This window comes from Ammospiza caudacuta, chromosome 1, assembly GCF_027887145.1.
Source record: "Ammospiza caudacuta isolate bAmmCau1 chromosome 1, bAmmCau1.pri, whole genome shotgun sequence".
NCBI lineage: Eukaryota > Metazoa > Chordata > Aves > Passeriformes > Passerellidae > Ammospiza > Ammospiza caudacuta.
In genome coordinates this window covers 65,474,211-65,492,282 of record NC_080593.1, presented here as the reverse complement: position 1 = coordinate 65,492,282, position 18,072 = coordinate 65,474,211, and the positions used below count along the sequence as shown (strand labels likewise).

Sequence of the window (18,072 nt, the reverse complement as noted above, 5' to 3'; positions counted from 1 at the left end):
ACAGTGTCCTTTAGGAATCACTGTCAGGAGCTCACTTCTGTGTCATCTCTTAATGTGCCCTGAATGGCAGCCTTGTGGTGTGAGATGAAATGTTTCTGACCTGAAGCTGTACTTGGCCATGAAGCTCGTTTCTATCCATTTCACCACATTTTGAAAAATAGCACCTCCTGATTGTTGTGTCAATTAAAAGGAGCTGCCCAAATGCAGCATTTTGTAGGAATACATTGGGAATAGCAGGATCTTTATCTCTGGAAATGAGTGAATAGAGTTTACTGTATGTTATTTGACTGAAAATGTAATTGTCTGAATGATAATTTTTTAGCATGTCTTTTTTAAGAACCTGCTCTGTTTTTCAGTATTTGTCAGCTTTGAGAACTGACACAGAAGGAAAATAAATGTAAAAATCTAAAATACAAACCGTAGTGAGACTACTGTTTTTTTCCTTTTTGATGTTATTTAAGCAAATGCTTTGCTTTAAGAAAAAATATGTTCTTTAAATTTATGTGTATTCATAATTTTTTAATTGTAGAGGTTTTTTTTTAGTGTAATCCCATGCTTTCATAATTGATGCACTAGGTGAAGAATTGGACAGACTGTCATAGTTTTTGTTGGATGCATTGCCATGCCATGATGGTGCTTTAGTGCTTCTGGGGTACAAGAATGTTTGATTTACTTTCTCAGAAGTAAATCAAACTTTACTTTATTCAGAAGAGTATAAAATTTATGGCAGTTGCATTCTGTAGATTAGAGATGTGTATGAGAAAACTAAGTCTTAGTTATTGTTGTTTTCTTCTGCAAACTTTATCCCTCTTTTTAATTGCTTTGGGAACAAAAGGAACAGTAAGGGTTGTTGATGTAGGTACAGTGCCTTATCTGAGGCCTCAACAACATAAACATTTGAGAAGTACATACAGAAAAACTTCCGTATCTGTAGCTCGTGGTTAGAGCCCATAGCATTCCTCAAGCAATAGGCTGGGACAGTACTCTGTACTGTACAGCGTCCTCAGTGGCGATTCCTTCCCACCTGGCAGGGATACATTTAAATTTTATCTCCACAACCCTTTCAAGCTTTGCATGTACTTTATAAAATTTACTTTTTATATGTAAAAAAAGTGTATATGCCCCTTTGTTGCAGAAGTTTCAAACAAGTATATTTTTCCTTCCAACGTTAAGTGCATTGTGAATTATTTCTGAGGCCTGAGCTACATGTTTGATAGTTCTCATCAAAGTTTTCATTAGTGTAAATTTTCATGCTATACTCTTTTTGATCAGTCTTCTGCTGGTGTAGATTTGGAGCTGCCATACCTCTGTTTAAGTGGGTATCTAAATAAACATTTTTGCAAGATTGAATGCAGAACTTTTGTTATCTTCAGGAGTTTTACTGGCAGATGTGCAGTGGATGACTGGCTTTGAGTTTTCATTAGGCATTGTATGAGTTTCTGTACTCACATTGCAAAGATGTTTTCTGTCCTGTTTCATGAGTTTGAATGCAGCATAATCAGCAATATTGTATATAATATAATCAGAATACAGCAAGTGTTTTCATGATGATAACTGGCTGGAATTAATTTTATGGCCATTAGTTGTTGCACTTCTTTGGCAGACATGTGGAATGAGAATTCCTGTTGATCCTGAAGAGACTTGCACAAGCTTTGGAAGAGTTTAATGGATAATTTTGCTTACTTTTTTTGTAGTTTGAAGGCTCTAAACTTTGTTTTTTTGGCAAGAACTCTTGGATTACCGTATTCTGCGTATGCCAAGCCAAAAGAAGCATGCTGCTTCATTATTAGTGAATTTTACTCCCATCAGTGCTCCCAGTATTTGGAAACATTGGTCAAGACTGAACACACAGCGGATTTGAAGATTGCAGGGGTTTTGGCAGTTTTTTCTCTTATTTGCAAAGTGTGAATGTACGGTATAAGTTATGTCACTTTTAAGTTGATTTAATTTTGCCCTTTCTCTGGTGATCTTTGCTCGATACAGAGAGACAATGACATTGTTACAAAGAGATTTGCTGCTTACCTTCTCCTTATAGTCTTGTTTTCTTTCAAATAGGCAAATAAAAGACCTTTTTCTTTAGGTTTTGTGACCTGTGGTTAAAGACTGAATGTTTGTGTTGGATCCTCTGTACCCTACAGCACCTTTTAATAATGTTGTCTAGAAAATAAGACATTATGTGTTACATAATGTTTTAACATATGTTAAAACATTATGTGAATCCTGCATAATTTATCTCTACCTTTATGTGGTGCTTGTTAGTGGGCATAATCTGCAAATCCTGTCAAGCTGTTAATACCAGGCATTCTTTGTCCAGACTTACTGTACCAATAATAGGAACAGATGGTTTAAGACTGCCTTAATCATAATTTTGTACCCTCCCTCTCCTCAAAAATGCATTATTTGTATGTGTAATTAATTCATTGTGGCTAGTGGCAGAAGAACAGGGCTGAGATGCTTGTCATTACCACACTAAAATTTATTCTCTGTGCTGTGCCTCCTGATAAATTCTGTGTTTCTTCGCTATGGATTATTTCCTGAGATCTTTAATAACTCCTTTCCACTTACATTGAAAACCAGTTCATTTAAAAGTAGTTTAAAAGAAATGTATGAAATGCGTTCACATTGACAGTGCTTCTGTGAGGGAGATTTTACATTCCTGCGTCAAAGGGATGTGTTGAGAATGCCTCAAGAGATACAAGTTGTAACTTCTCTCTGGCACAATTGCATTCATGCTGTGTGGAACCACATTCAGCATTTTAGGTGATGATTGCACATGGAATCACAAGCTCCTTTAACTTGTTTCTGTGAATTAGGGTTGTACCATATGTTGCTTACTGAATAATGTTGGCCAGTTTTTGAATACTGTCAGTTTTCTTCTTTTTAATGCTTATGTGGAAATTGATGTCCAGGTTAAAAGAATATCTGCAGTTTCTTGTGTGGCTTGCAGGAACTCCTTTTCTTTCTAGAAAAAAAGGGTGGAGTTGATGATGGAGGTGGCCTTTGGTGGATTGTTTGTACCTTCTCTGAAACTTCACTTTCTCTTACATTCTCTCTAATTTCCCAAACTGTAGATTCTCTTAATATTCTCTTCTCAAATTTCAGCTTTAAATTTTGGTTCCTAAAATTTTGGTTGTATGATAAAAATAAGCTGTTGATACATATATGTTTTAGTGATCCAAAGAGGTTGCATACTAAGATAAATTTTTTTTAAAAATGTAAAAACTGTTGAGTTTTTTGGATAACAACAGGATAAAAGCAAAAGCATTAAACACTGTGTCCTGTGCAAAATCCTACATCTGAAGGCATGAGCTTTTGGAGGGAGCTAGGCATTTTCTCCACATTGCAGATTCCAGTTTGGAATCGTTCTAATGGTAAATAGCTTGTGTCTGTCCCTTAGCAGAGGACAAGACTTGCCTGTAATGATTTGACTTCTACCATTTTCTTATGATTTTAAGTCCATCTTCCTTATTTTTTACAGTTCTTTTGAATGATAGTGCCTGAAAATTGGCTCCCCATGTTCTTAAGATTTGTTGGGGTTTTTTTTGAAACATTGAAACAGAAATGCTTTCACTGTACCCTGGAATTGCTGAGTATGATAGGGGAATGCTTGGTTTTGGTTGTATTTATTAATTTGTTTACTAGTTAGTGTTGGTAGCTTCTAATGGAAAAATTTGCTGATCAGTTCCATCTTCAGGATTGAAGTTAACATAGAAGTTGTGCTGGAAAACAGACTTCAGCTACTTCTGTATCTGCATGAGTATGGAAGCAAAAAAATCTCCATTGCAATATTATTGAAATGCCTTAGTTCTCTGCTTTTCTCTTTTAGTGGATAAAATGTCACTTTTGGTGATGGAGAATCCTGACCTGTCTTCAGTGTTTTGTCAGATGAATAGAAACCCTTGCCTGCAGTTCAATTCCAGCAGTAGTTCAGTAATAGCGTTGGTTTTTACTAATTTTTCAATACTTAAAGGCTTTTTATTGCTTCAGTCTCAAGTGTATTTCAAAGTAGTAATTGGCCTAAGTGTCTCCAAGGGGTGCTTAACCAATCTCAGGGATGGGGAAAACAATTTTATGTCAGGATTCACAAAAGTGCTAATCCTAACTACAAAACAAAAGTACTTAAATTATTTCTGTACACCCTACAAGTGACATAGGTTTTGAGTTCTCTGTATTTTGGCTTTTACTTCTGATGACATCCAGAGGAAAGTCCCAGAGGAGAGATGTCATGGCTTTTTAGCTTACTAAAGCATGAGTCGGGCTATGGAAGAGTTTTTTTTTTAATACATAATTTTGAAGACTTAACTGTACCAGACATAGTAGAGGAAATGCAGCATTTCTCAGTTTCTGGGTTGGATAGTGTTAGGTGCCATAACTATTTTTATATTAATTTGCTGATAAGCATCTATCCTTTCTTCAAATATATTTTTTGTAAATAGTATTTATGACTCAACACTTATTAACACATATAATTGTAAAATCTTTCAAATTCAATCCTCAATTTTTAGCATTTATATTCTGTCTTGATATTGTCTTTTGTTTATATATATTTATTGACTGTTGCTTTCAGAGCCCGTGTTATAGAATTGTTCCTGACATTAATTTAGGACTCTGTTGCTTTCTTATCTGCCTGTTCTCTTCTTGAAGATCAAGTAAGAAATTCTGTCAATTCTGGCTGGTGGCATCTTTGTAAGGAATGTGGTGTTTCTATAGTCTCCTAGGTATTTAACTGGATTCCTTGATGTTTAGTTACACTTAGGAAATTGATCTTAGTGTTACAGCCCTTTTCAAGATACAGTAGAACCTGAGGTTTTTTTTTCTTACTGTTGCTGAACAAATTGAATTCCCTTTGATCTCAGTAACTTAAAGCAGGATAGTTAAGCCTTGTGGTCCTCCCATATTCTGATTCCTAGGTTTATTTTTGTTTGTCAGTGATACCAGTACAGTCTTCCTAGTGTCCATCTCATCTGCTCAGTGGCTGGAGCAGGGTTAATTCGACAGTGCAATAAAAAGCCTGAGGGGAATGGGAAGGTCCTTGGGAATTTGTATCTGCCTTCTAACTAGATTGTAACTCTAATTGGTCACGTCAGATACCCTGTGGTATATATATATAACACGTCATATGTTGTAGACTATTTGTTTCACCTGTTGTCTCCACAATTATATGTTCTTACCCCATATCCTGAATCTTAACTTTTCTGTAAATGAAGAAGTTGAGACCACTGACAGCATCATCATCAGAACATTCCAGGTATCTTAAAAACTGGTAACTGAGTTTGATGTGTACAGAATTTCACAGAGTAATTCAGTGCCCCTCCCCCCATCTATTTTACGAAAACAAGCAACTGGAAAGGCAGGGATTAACACTATTGCCTGTATATGTGGCCAGATAGTTTTCATGGACATAACTTCAGTGCCAGTGGAGCCTGTACAGCCTCTTGCCTCTTAGGAAGGAATCTGGGATTTGTAAATTGCTCTGCATACAGAACAAGATTACTTTTGAAGTGTCTCCATGCCTTTATAGTCTGATTATGTTCAACTTTAGCTTGTTATTTTAGCCTTTTTTTCTTGCTCAGAGGTGCTGAACTTTCTCTTTCATTGAAAAGAGCTATTCATATTATAATGTGCCTCCTAATTTAGTCCTTTCTTCTGAAAGCTTACTGTTAACTATGCAAAGGTAAAATGTATTCTTATATGAGTAACTAGCCAGGTTTTTCTGTCAGTAGCCTAAAATTGAGTAGCTGAAGAGCATGTAGTCAGATCCCGGGTAGTTGTATTGCTCAGTGGTCAGACTCAGCATGGGAGTTCCTTTAATCCTGGACAGATGCTGAGCAGCCCTCAAGAGCCTTCCATGTGTAGAGAGGCCAGAGGCAAGGCAGGTGTGTGTTTTCCTTCTAATAGTAGTGGAAAGGGTTATCTCATCCATCTGTGAAGTGCATGAATGTTCTTTTGGATGAAAACTCTTTAAGATCCAGGGGCATTTCCCTGTGGAATGCTTTCTATTGCCGTATATATCTCCTTCTGCTTGTCTTTTAACCTTGCTTTGAAGGCCACTTTTCTAAAACTGCTTTCAATTTAATCCTTTTAATTTTAATTACTCTCCCAAATTGCTGTTTCTTTACTTTGTCTGTGTTCCAAATATGAAGTTCAGTTCTTACTGTGAGGTCAGTGTATTCTGCAGATGACCTTTTGTCACTAGACTCTTAGAGAAGACAAAGGAGGTATCTTCCTTCTGGCAGTTTATCAGCAAACAACAAAGACATTTATTTACTTGTAAAGGGGAGAAGTGTAATACTCCGTTATATGTTTTTCTCTGTACATCTGTGTGCCAGGTCTTAATTACCCAACTAGAAAATGTACTGATATACTCTTAAGCCATTTGTTTTCCCAATGTCATCACAAGTCAATTTCCTTTCCGCTTCTCAGTTTAGTGTCATGTTCTTACCAAAGCTGCTGATAAATGAGATTAAGGATTAAAATTTTTAAACGTTCAAGTTTTTATTTGGATAATTTGGCTTAATGAATAAAAAAAAATCTTTCATGTTGCTGATGCTGAATGTGGTTTCAGTAAGCATGTACTTCATTATGTATTTCTAAATAAGAGTTTTATTGAAAGTCATGTGAGAAACCACAAGATATGATTAATTCATGCTGTGTAAAATATAAAATCTTCAGTCTTTGGATCTGAATTGGTATGAGGATACTAGGAAGTACAGATCCTTAAATTTCAAGTCTGTATTTTTACTGTATACTAATCATAGATACTTTTAATTTTTCAGAGGGAAAGAAGTTTTTGTCAAATATTAATTTCCAACTTTCTTAATAAATGGTAATTATGTATATGGATATAGGAACAACATCTTAGTGCATCTCAAACCTAAAAATATTGATGGATTTTGAAAAGGAAAATTCTGGGGGTTTAGACAAAATGAGTGATTTGTCACTTGATTACTGTATTCCCATCTTGTTTACTAATCTTTTTCGACACAATGGCAGTAATTGTTTCGTCTTTCCTTTTGTAGACATGTGTCATAAAATCTCTTGATTTTTGGTGCAAGTAGTGTAGTTTTTCCCCTCTTACTTTCACAAGATGTTTCTTCTGCTATGGTTTTGTTTCAGTCCATGGAAAACAACCATTTCCTGTGATTGTTGTTTCCTCAACTACTGTTACATTATTTTAAAAAAGGATGGCGACTTGTGAGAGTGTTTAAGAATTTTGTAACTCTATTCAGAGTATACAGGCTAGGAAAAAATTTTTGGGGTATGAACTTGCAAATCACAGGTATTGTAAAGTGGCTTTTTTCTCTGATATAACAGGGAGAAACTACCTTGGGAAAGGGATGGAGGAAAAGCAGGAAAGGAAACAGATACTCACAGGAAGTTGCAACTATTAGAATTCTTTACTGTGAATCACACTCTAGCTTATTTCCTAGTAAAGCACCCATTCTTTCAAAAACCTGTATTTAACACTTGGTGACAAAAGTGGGATGTTCTCTGAAAATGTGGAGGTAAATGCATTCTCTTGCTTCTTTTATAATATTTTGGCCTGCTTAGAGAATAAACTATTTCAGCTTTGAGTGAGTTTTGTCTGTTCTTGATGCAAGAATAAATGCTGAATTGCATCATGTGTTAAGGGATAGAAGGACTTATTAAGGTATAGCATCTGCATTGTGAAACAGTGTCTCTGGTAGGTGACTGAAGAGTGCTTTAGTCAGTGGATAGAGAATAGAATACTTTATCTGGTCAACTGTGAATTCAGTCTTTAGTTTTCTTACAGTCACTTTTGCTTCTGAATTCAGAATTTAACTAGGCATTCTCTGAGGTGCAGACTGAAAAAATGTTTGATTTAAATGAGTGTTTTGTAAGACCAGCATTCTGCCTTATCTCAGTTATTACATTGATTCTTCTTTGGCCTTAAAATTCATGATGAATCACTGCGTTGTAGTAATGGCAGTTGGAGCATTTTGCAATTTCTTTAAAACAGAGAAGATATTTCTGTTCATTTTATAGCTTCTGCATTCACAATTTCATAACGACTAAAAGTAGAAAGTGGTCTGGTACGAAGGCAAAAGAGATATTCTTATCTTTTTCTTCCTTTCTTAAGCTTTCTGGTACATGGGTACTGTGGGTTGTGTCATATTCCATACTTGAAAATCCTCTCCTCTGAGGAATGTCACTGTATGTCTCTTTGCCTGTCTTTCTCTTTGAGCGATATTGTCAAATTTTTCTCCTTTAGTGTTGCAAAGATGTTTTTGAGTAGCATTGATAAAAATGGAACAAAAATTGTTATTCACTGTGCTGTAAATTGGAAAATCTCTGCTAAGTAAAGGATGCTTTAGTAACTAATGCCTTAGGAAGTCTTGGTTATTTTTGGAGCAGTGTATCTGGAAATTATGTAGCTAGGTATAAGTGTGCAGAATTTGTATAATTGTACATGTTTATAAAGAAGGGGTGGCCTAATTTAAAACAGATTGATCTTGTTTGCTCTAGGTAAACACATGTAGTACTATTACTGATATATATGGTGACAGTCAAATTCTTTGATTTTTGTCTTTTAGTGAGTCTTAAAGCATGTAAAATAAATCCTGTAGCTCTACATGTGGTATTTCTAATTATTTTTTTAATTCTGCTCTTCTCCAACAGGAAGGAACTGGAGACATTTAAAGGTAAATTCTATTTTTATTTTCTACTTAAATGTTTGTAAGAGTTATGGTAATTTGTGTATTAAGTGAAATTAGGAAGGAACTTTTGCCCTTCTACATTTGACAGTGTTAATTTTGTGTCGACCCAGCAGGCTGTGTATTTTCCATTTTACCTGTTCTTGCTACGGGTTTTTTTTTTTTTTTTAATAGAGTCCCAAGTGTAGGGAGAACACAGATATTTTGTTGTCTTATCTAGGTTTCAGAGATTCCCTTATCTAACTCAAGCCTTTCCCTTGGTGTTCAATTTTTGTATTTAAGGGCTTTTTCTTCCGCTAGTTGATGTCTCTTTCAGCACAGATATATTTTTGGCACATGTTGCAGGCTGTTACATGTTAGGTTCTTGTCTGGCTGTTTCCTGGGAATTTTTGCAATATTATGCAAATTTAATTTTTGTAGCTCAACTTGTTGGAGACACTCAATGATATATACAAATATTTGTCCAATATATGATGTAATGGCTGGCAACTCTGTCATGTGCTATTGCTTTATCTTTGGTACATAGATGGAACACCGTCCCATTTTCAGTAAATCCTAAACTGGGGCTTACTCTACCTACTGACATTAATGTTTGATCACCTTGAGAATTGCTATTTTCTCTTCCTTTGGATAGGATGTGACTGTGGTTTTGTGACTAGTATTTATGAGAATGAAGTTGGGTGCATTGACTTATGTCAATCAATTGTCTCTTGAAATTGAAAGGAGGGATGGAAATTTCTATCAGCTGCATTCCTTTGCCTTTTCAGTTCATTACCATCTCATCTTTGTAGTGCTACAAAAGGAAAATAACAGTTACAGTAATAGATAAGCAACAGAGATTATGTAAAATGTCACTTTTTCTGTAACTTACCAAACCAACCCTTTTGTTGATTGATTTGACAGCTTTCAACATAGAGCAGCTCAATATAAAACAGAAGGTAATGCCAGGCTCCTTCTGATCCAAAGCAAGGCAGCTGCTTTGTAGTACCTGGTGCTTGTGAGAACAGTGAATCCTGGTTTTTTGTCTGTATTGATCAAGTATTTTAAGTGAGTTTCTGGAAGCCAGAAGAGTGGTTTACAAAGTAATTTTTCCCTAGGCCCCTTCTTGTTTTAATAGAGACTTTAATGCTATTTGACAGTAAGTATTTTACAAAGACAATTATTTTGATGGAAGAGGAACGTGCTAGCTGTGTGTTGACCTTGAAATTTATACCAAAATAAGCAATGGATACAGAGGCAGATGGATTTCCAGTATTGGTTTTGAAAGACTAGTCTTAGTAGCCAAGAGCAGGCTAGATAAGCATAGAGGGATGCATCGTGGAAAATGTATATTAAACATCTGTCAGCCTAATTTGTGTGGGTTTTTTGTACAGTGAACTGGCGGACAAGCTTGTACCTGACAGAAGAGAAGGGGAGTAATAGCTAAGAAAATTTCAAGAATGGTCTTGTGAAGCAAGTCTAATTCCTTTCTAGAAGATGACAACAAGAAGGTTTAAAACAAACCATAGATTCAGTGTTTTGATTTTGGCAACAGTTTTCACTGTTTTGCCTGACTATTCCCAGGAAATTTGGATTAAACTACTAAATATCCAGGTGTACAATTGATTGAAAGTACATACTTGGAGGGAATATTCTTGGGTTTCTGACTCACTAAGTTCTCAGATTTTGGAATTTTTTGTTGTCAACTCAGATTATGAAGTAGAGATATTCATTATATTGGCTTCAGTCAGTCTTTTTCTGGCCCTTTGGACCTTACGTTATTATCTGGCATATCTTTTATCAGCTGGAAATAGGGAGAGTAGGAGATTCCTAGTTGTGGAGGATTTTTACATAATGGCAGATGTTTTGGTTCTAGGACAGCTTTGCCCAGTTTTACTCGGGGCTCCTACTTGAGTTTTCTGTTTTGAGCTGCTTCCAGGTCTTACTAGATTTTGGCAAAAATGATCTGTCACTTGGTTGGCTTTAGTTCCAGTTGATGAAGCACACTGAGATAACTCTGTGGATGTCCATAGGAATCCTGTCACAGAGAAAGGAAAAGGCAGCAGCAAGAGCAAGCAGTGTGTCTTAAGTTAACAGCCTAACACTGTTATTTAAAAAGCAAAAGAAACCAGGAAAAGTTGGTTCCAACTGAAGCATGTGAAGTAGTTGAGTAGATGGTTCTTTACATTTTAATATTGCAAGTATAGGCTACATCTTCAACTAATTTATCTTTGCATAACTGTCTAGAGTGAAATGTCTTCCTCAGCATTCTGTTCATGAAATACCAAGTGCAGGGTCTATAAAGAACAACTGTTTAAAATATCTTCCTGTACACTTGTATTTTTTAGTGCATTTGCACTTGAAATCATTGTACATTAAAATCTGTTCCAATGGCAAAACCCGAAATGCCATTTTTTTATAATAGTAACTTGTTATTTGTGAATTTGAATACCATATGCTAAAAAGTAATAGCTTCCAGGATATAAGGATGGTAAATGTCTTGCATAAAAATATCTTCCATAAAGATACAAGATCACTTTATCTGAAGATGCAGGAATTAAAGTACCACCAAAAAATTCCTTCCATATGTTTGCTAGAAGGGTTAAAAGAGAGTTGTATGCACTTTTTTCAGTGTCCAGATGCAACTCTCATGTTCACCAGTGATGAGTTCTTATGCCTTGCTCAGGATAGAAAGTAAGTTTTGCTGGAGTTAAGAAACTGAATGGTCTAGTCTGAGATTCAAATTAGCTCAGCCCTAGAAACTTGAATGCTGTGATGCATGCCATCAATTGCACAGTGAATACAGAAAAAAATGCAAATTTTATGTTGGCACTGACCCTGAGAGTGCAGGTGTGACTCACAAGGCTGCTGAGTGGCTTCACAGACCTCAGATCTGTTTTAAAACTTTACTTCCCTGGAGTTTTGTGGATGTGTAAATACAAATAGGTATACAGGTAGTCTGTAGTAAATTTGTGAAATCTTCCAATGTCTGTAACCTTAAAAACATTTAAAGTGCCCTTATATATACACCTAGTATTTATTTATTTTAATATCAAAGCAAAATCTACACAACCAGGAAATGGAATCATTCCTGGTTTTATTTACAACTTCCCACTGTGTGTGCCAAGGTGCAAAGTGGTAATTCATTTATCTTTTAAGTATATTTTTTGAAGATACCAGGGGTCACCCAGAAGAGGCCCTTACAAGGAATGTATATATGCCAGTTTGCAGCATTGAAAAGTGTTTAGAATCCACTGACTCTCTTGCTCATTGATGTTAGTACATTTAAGGAGCATAAGAATAAATAAGAATGTAATACTACTTTGAGAAATTATGAATTACTTTTGTTCCTGTCAATGTTTTAGAATTTGTTTCTGCCATTTTCATGTTGGTCTTGGAGATTGTACTCTATTTCATGGTGAGGAATAGATTTTGCTGTTCTTCCTTTTGTTTTAAGACTTATTTTTACAGGGCTAGACATTCTCCTTTGTTGTTTGCTGCACCCACAGTGTGCAGGCGCAGGACAAACCTTTCCAGTCTCTCTTCTTTCAACCACAAGGGTTTTCTATTACAGAGTAATTGAAATTGATTATTATTTAATAATCTGTGGTGCTGAGAAAGTGAAGGTTAGAAGCTTTTCTCCTTTTTTTTTGGTGTTAAACATCTCTCTCTGAAGTAGGCAGGGAATGAGTGTGTGATGTCTTTGTCGACGCTGCTGCAAGCATTGGCATTTGTGTATGTGAAGTATGGGGACAGAACATCTCAAAGATTGTCCAGTTCCTTATCTTTTTTTAGTACTTTATCTTAGAGGTCTTTGCTATAAAAGATGGTGGTTATGAATTGGAAAACATTGGTGTGCCATATGGAGTAGCCTGCAAGTTTCTTTCTAGCTTGCACCAATTTCAGTCTTGGGAAAACTGCTTGTAGGAACTGGCTCATGCTCTGTGCTGTCCTGTCTTGGCTGACACTCGTAAAGATGCTAAAAAAAAGTGTTCTGTTCTGAATCTTGGCAATTTCTTGTAATAGTAGAGTTTAGTTTACTTGATATTTATGTGTGGTTTTGATTTTAGTATTTGACGGGTTGTGCTCTTGCATCGTTTAGGAAGGTATCATTTTCATTTTACAGCTGAGAGGCTGGAAATTGGATAGCACATATGTGGTTATTTGCTTCTGATACTTGAAACCTAGTGCATTTAAGCCTGCACTGAGATTTCAAATAATTCCATCATCCTTCTAGGCACATGGTACCATTTTTTTTAATTAAAAATTTTTTTTCTTTTTAGAGTTAATATTCCTTTCGTTCCAGAGCAGCCAGGGTTGTGTAGTAAATAGTTACAGAATACTATTAATCTCATTAGAAGATGGAAGAGTGGAGTAGATAATGGGGTAGGTAATCAGCAGTGAGAGAGTAGGGAAAAACTAAAAGTTTTGAAAGTAGTGGAATTGCACAGTCATAATAACATATGTTGTTGAGTGTACTTCTAGTTTATCCAAATAGGAACTATATACATAATAGATTTCAAAATTGTTTGTAAAAATCCATTTTAATAGAAGGTTCAGGATGCAATGTTTTGAGTTCTTTTCTGGAAAGAGAACTAAAGCACTAGAGGCTGTTTGGAGATCAGCAACACAGCACTTCTGGACAATGAAAGGTGGCAGCAACTTTGCAAGGGCAAATACGCACATGGCTTTGGCTACTGAGTCATGCATATTTCTAAGCTTTAGCAGGATTAGTTTGATTTGAGCTCAGGGAAACAGGTCATATGACCATTTTCAGCACTTTTGTTTACAGTAGAACAAAATAGGTTTTCAGCCTTTTGAATCGGAGGTCTCTCCCTAACAAGGCCTTTTAAGTTTTAACAGCTTTATCATAATATTCCCTGAGAAACTGACCTGTGAAGTAAAGAGGTGTTTTTTCTTGCTTTTGCCTTCAAGGTTAAGTCATTAGGTCAGATTTGATATGCAGATTTTTTTGGCATCCCTATTCATACATCTAATATGCTGCTGTTGAAATTGCAGTTTTCCAGTCCTTTTATCAGGAGCTTAAATATGTTTATATCCAAACTTTAATTTCTGGACTTTCACTGTTCCCTCTTTCTAAGAGCACACAATATTTGGAGCAGTCTGTTGACTCCATCTCTTTGTTTGCCATTTTTTTGAAATCTACTCACTTTAACAAATAATATGTCAAACTGATTTTTTTTTTCAACCAGTCTATGGATCCTCTTTATCGTGCTGTGTTCTGATGGCTGTCAAAGTAAAACTCCTTTTTCCTGCTCTTCGTATTGCCTTCCAGATGCATGAGTAATATGCAGTGGAGGTCTTTACAGCTCGTGGTTGACAAAGCTCATAAATTCAGTGACGTAGCTGCTCTTGAAGTTGAGCTGTCATTTTGAGCACATAATCCTGTATGTTTCTTTTGAGCAAGAGTAAGGTGACATTGTAGTAGAAATTAATTCCAGCCACATGGAGTTCAATTACTTTAACATTTCTGTGGTCCAGATATTTAAACCTTGTAGCACAGACAACTCTTGTTTTGTCATACCAGAGAACAGTTAGGAGATAATTTCTTAATTCATTTGTAATAAAGCTAAAGTGGAATTAAAATTTCAGATTTATATTCTGATATGAGGGGTTTTCCTCATAATTTTGCTATGAGCTGAAAATACCCTGATAGATTTCTAGTTAGTTCTGTGTTTTACTAGCTTCTTTCCCATCTGGGCTATGGAAGGAGGGCCTTGCAACTTTGGATGCTCTGTGTTGTTTGTGGCAAGAACTGACCAAGACTCTTACATATGATAACCATTCTCTAGGGAACAGAAAGATTTGAGTCTTGGGCACTTCTGGTCAAACCTTGAGTGAAAGGTTAATTACTTAAGTCCCCCATTTTAGTGTAATAGGATGAAACAGATGGAGGAGGAAACAAGATTCTGATTTGTCCTTTTAGCTACCTTGCTTTTGATTTTACTTTTTATGTTTTCAGGCTTGCAGACTCTTGCATCTGTTTACAGTTTCTAGGTCTGTATCTATCTTTTTGTGTCTTCTATTTTTGCTCCTTTTTTGCTCTCCTTGAAATGGTATGGCCTTAAAATCAAACCTTTTAAAAAACAGTGTTTTTGTTTTAAAATCCTTTTAAACAGAGGAATTTAAGGGTTCAGTCTTGGTCACTCACTGTTTTCAGTCCTTCCCAGGAAATAATTGAATCTTTATACATCTGGACAGATATTACCAACACTGAAATGTTGAGTGTTGAGCTTTCAAATATACATTTCTGTAGCCCACAGGTAGATGGTGATGAGTTGTGTGCATCTGATTTTGTTTGGCTGAGTTTTCAAACTTAATGGCATACTTTGAGAACTTGTCCTGTCTATGAATACATACCCAGGAACAGTGAAAGTTTTCAGTTTTCTGGGATAATGCACAAAAGCAATTGCTTGCCTCTTGCTGACCCTCTGAACATGACTTTGTTCTCAGTTGGCAACATAAATTGAGCATGGGGTGTAATTGAAAATGTATTAGCTGCCTTTGCCAAGGCAGAAAAACATTTGCTGGAATAAGTATTAAGACTGGGAGGGAAGCAAACTACAATGGATAATATCTTGTGTATGCATTTATTTTGCAGATGACTGGAAAGAAATTTATCTAATATGTTAATAAGCGTCGAATCTTCAAGACAGATAATATTTTCTATACAAGAAATAGAATTTACATTTCATTGTAATTGAAATTGTACATTTCAATTGGCATATTTCAACTGTAGAAACAAAATTATCTACAATTCTACCTTTGATTACTACATCAGAAAGCCCATTTCCATTTGTGCTTTGCCCAAAGGAGGCTGCATTGTCAACTAACTCAATATATAATGGTTTGGGCTGAAAGAGACCTTAAAGATCCTCTGTTTCCAACCCCTCTGCCATGGCTGGGGTGCCACTCACTAGCCCGGGTTGCTCGGAGCCCCGTCCAACCTGGCCTTGAACACTTCCAGGGACAAGGCATCCACAGCCTCTCTGGCCAGCCTGTGCCAGTGCCTCACCACCAACTGAGTAAAGAATTTCTTCCTGACATCTAATCTAAACCTGCAGTCTTTCATTTCAAATCCATTGCCCCTTGTCCTGTCACTATTGGCCCGTTTAGAAAGTCCCTCTCCTTCCTTTTCATAAGCCCCCTTAAGACCACAGTGAGGTCTCTCTGAAGTAATCTTTTCTCCAGACTGAAAAACCTCAGCTCTTAATAATTTGATATGATGAGGAATTATTTCCTTTTGTTCATTTTTTATTCGTTTTCAACTGGTGAGGTGAAAACAGGGCTATTTTTGTTAGTGTCAATACAGCCTTAGGTGGATTGTCATGATAGAATGGCATTCATTACTAAGGTGGTTATATATTGGAAAAAGGCCTGAATTTTCAAAGCTGTAAATAGGGAGTAGGGTTTCTAAAGGAAGTTTCAAAAAGCTCCAATAGAGAGACCAGATTATTTATGGGCAAACTAGATAGTCAGATTTTCTTGGAATAAACAGCATGTGCTGTTGTAACTTGGCCGATCAAAGATAAGTTTTGGTTTTGTCCCTTTTACCCTAAACCACTTCTAGTTTAATGCTTTAAATGAGTTTGTTTGTTTGTTTGTTTGTTTGTTGTGTGTTTGGCTGTAATGTAACTTTTTACATTGCAGATTTGATAGTGCAGTTTGTAGCCTCCATGCTCAACTAGATTTCAGGATTTTGAGTGATGGCTGTCACCTGAAAGTACTGTTCAGACAATGAATTAGCATAACCTATAGAGTGCTGACGTTGCTGATACTTCTGAAACCTTGTGTTTATCAGGGGTTTTTTAATGCTAATTCTGACTGGGTAAGAGTGCAGAGCAAGAACCTTCCTTTCTATTAAATTCTGCTTCATCTACATGTATTTTTAGAGAATCTTGTGGGTTTTATTTCGTGAGACACCCATATGCCCTCTCATCTTGAGGGGGCTGGTTTATCCTCCCAACAAATTTTAATAATTACGCATTTTACGTAGTTCTCTCTTTTTTCCCCTGATTCCTATCTCTTTGTAATCTAGTATTGCACTGAGTCAAAAGCCCTTTCAGAGGTCAGATGTAACACAACAAATTTGGCATCACTGCAGCTTAAGATAAGATGCCTCATGGGTGTGCAGGTGCAGGTCCTGTTGGCTGTGGTGAAAGTTTACTCTATGCTGGAATCAGCCTTGCAGAATCCTGGTTTTATGAGGAGTGGAGGAGGCCAGGGTAACAACAGGGATTTTCTTCAGCCATTGCCAGGGTGAATAGCAAACTGTGTAGATAATAGGAAACAATTTCATGGGAACGTAAGTCCTGTCATACTCAGTTTATGTAGAACAGAAAATATTTTAAAGTGTAATATTTTAATTGTCTCTAATGCTTAAATGACTGATGTGGAAAAAAATAGAAGTCAGTTCTGTCTGCAGCTCTAACTTGAATTCATCCTTTAATTACTGAAGTCCAGACTGAAGCGGGATTATCTCATGATTATTATTATTCTTTTAATCTTTCTCATAGATATTTTTGGTGTTATTTTCACCAGTTAAACCCAAGTTGTGTAGGCCAAACATTCTGGGTGTTTTTACTTTTAATGATATCAATTGGAGAAGTATTTGTAATATAATAGCTTTTTGTCCCTACTCTGTATTTTTAGAGAAGGGAAGGTTTGCTAAATGTGATCTTTTTAAGAAAAGGAAAGGAATTGCTATGGCTGTCCTGGTTTCTGGCATCACTGTGCACCCTCCTAAACTGAAAAGTCAACGTGTGCCAGGGTTCCCAATTCTGAGGAATGCCTTACAGTTTTTGAACATAAAATGCACTGTTGTGTAACTGCAGCATCAGCACAGCCAGAGATTCTCAGTCATATGCTGTTGCTGTATTTTTTATTTTTTTTTTTCAGTTTTTGATGAAAATGTAGCCTGGATATATAATACAGAAAATTCAGTTTTCAGTGGAGAATACTGTTCTGATTTATTTGAAAATCACATGCAAGGCTTTTAATATTTTATGTGTGAAGTAAGAATAGTATGTAATCTGGTTTGTGGGGTATCTGAGCTAAGCCATGTTAAGGACAGGCACTTTAAGGGGTGAGCCTTGTGAACAGTGCCTAATTAAAAAAGAATTCAGAGCCCTTCTGTGCCTTTCCCCTTGCTCCCGCATCATGTGCAGCCGCTCCCAGCTCTCTGCCAAGTAAACACATGCTGTGGCTGCGTGTCATCGGATTAGATCCCGCTGGGAAGATTTCAGTCTCCGCAGCACCCCTTGGTTCAGCAGCGTGTGGTATCTTCCCAAATACATGCCTGCATTTCTGGTGGAGCCCAGCTGCTGGGAGCCTGTGCTCAGGTTCTGGGGAGGCGCTGCCTTGAAGCATCCATGTGTGTGCAGCTGCATCTGCGTGC

The 18,072-nt window shown here is 36.5% G+C and overlaps 1 protein-coding gene across 1 annotated transcript in view; it reads left to right on the top strand.

Moving 5' to 3' along the window:
* The window catches only part of DTNBP1 (dystrobrevin binding protein 1), a 63,898-nt gene that overhangs the window by 18,341 nt on the left and 27,485 nt on the right, over positions 1–18,072 (top strand). The window contains exon 7 of the mRNA XM_058804922.1: positions 8,641–8,663. Coding sequence (XP_058660905.1) covers positions 8,641–8,663 — 23 coding nt within the window. The remainder of the gene's footprint in view (positions 1–8,640; positions 8,664–18,072) is intronic.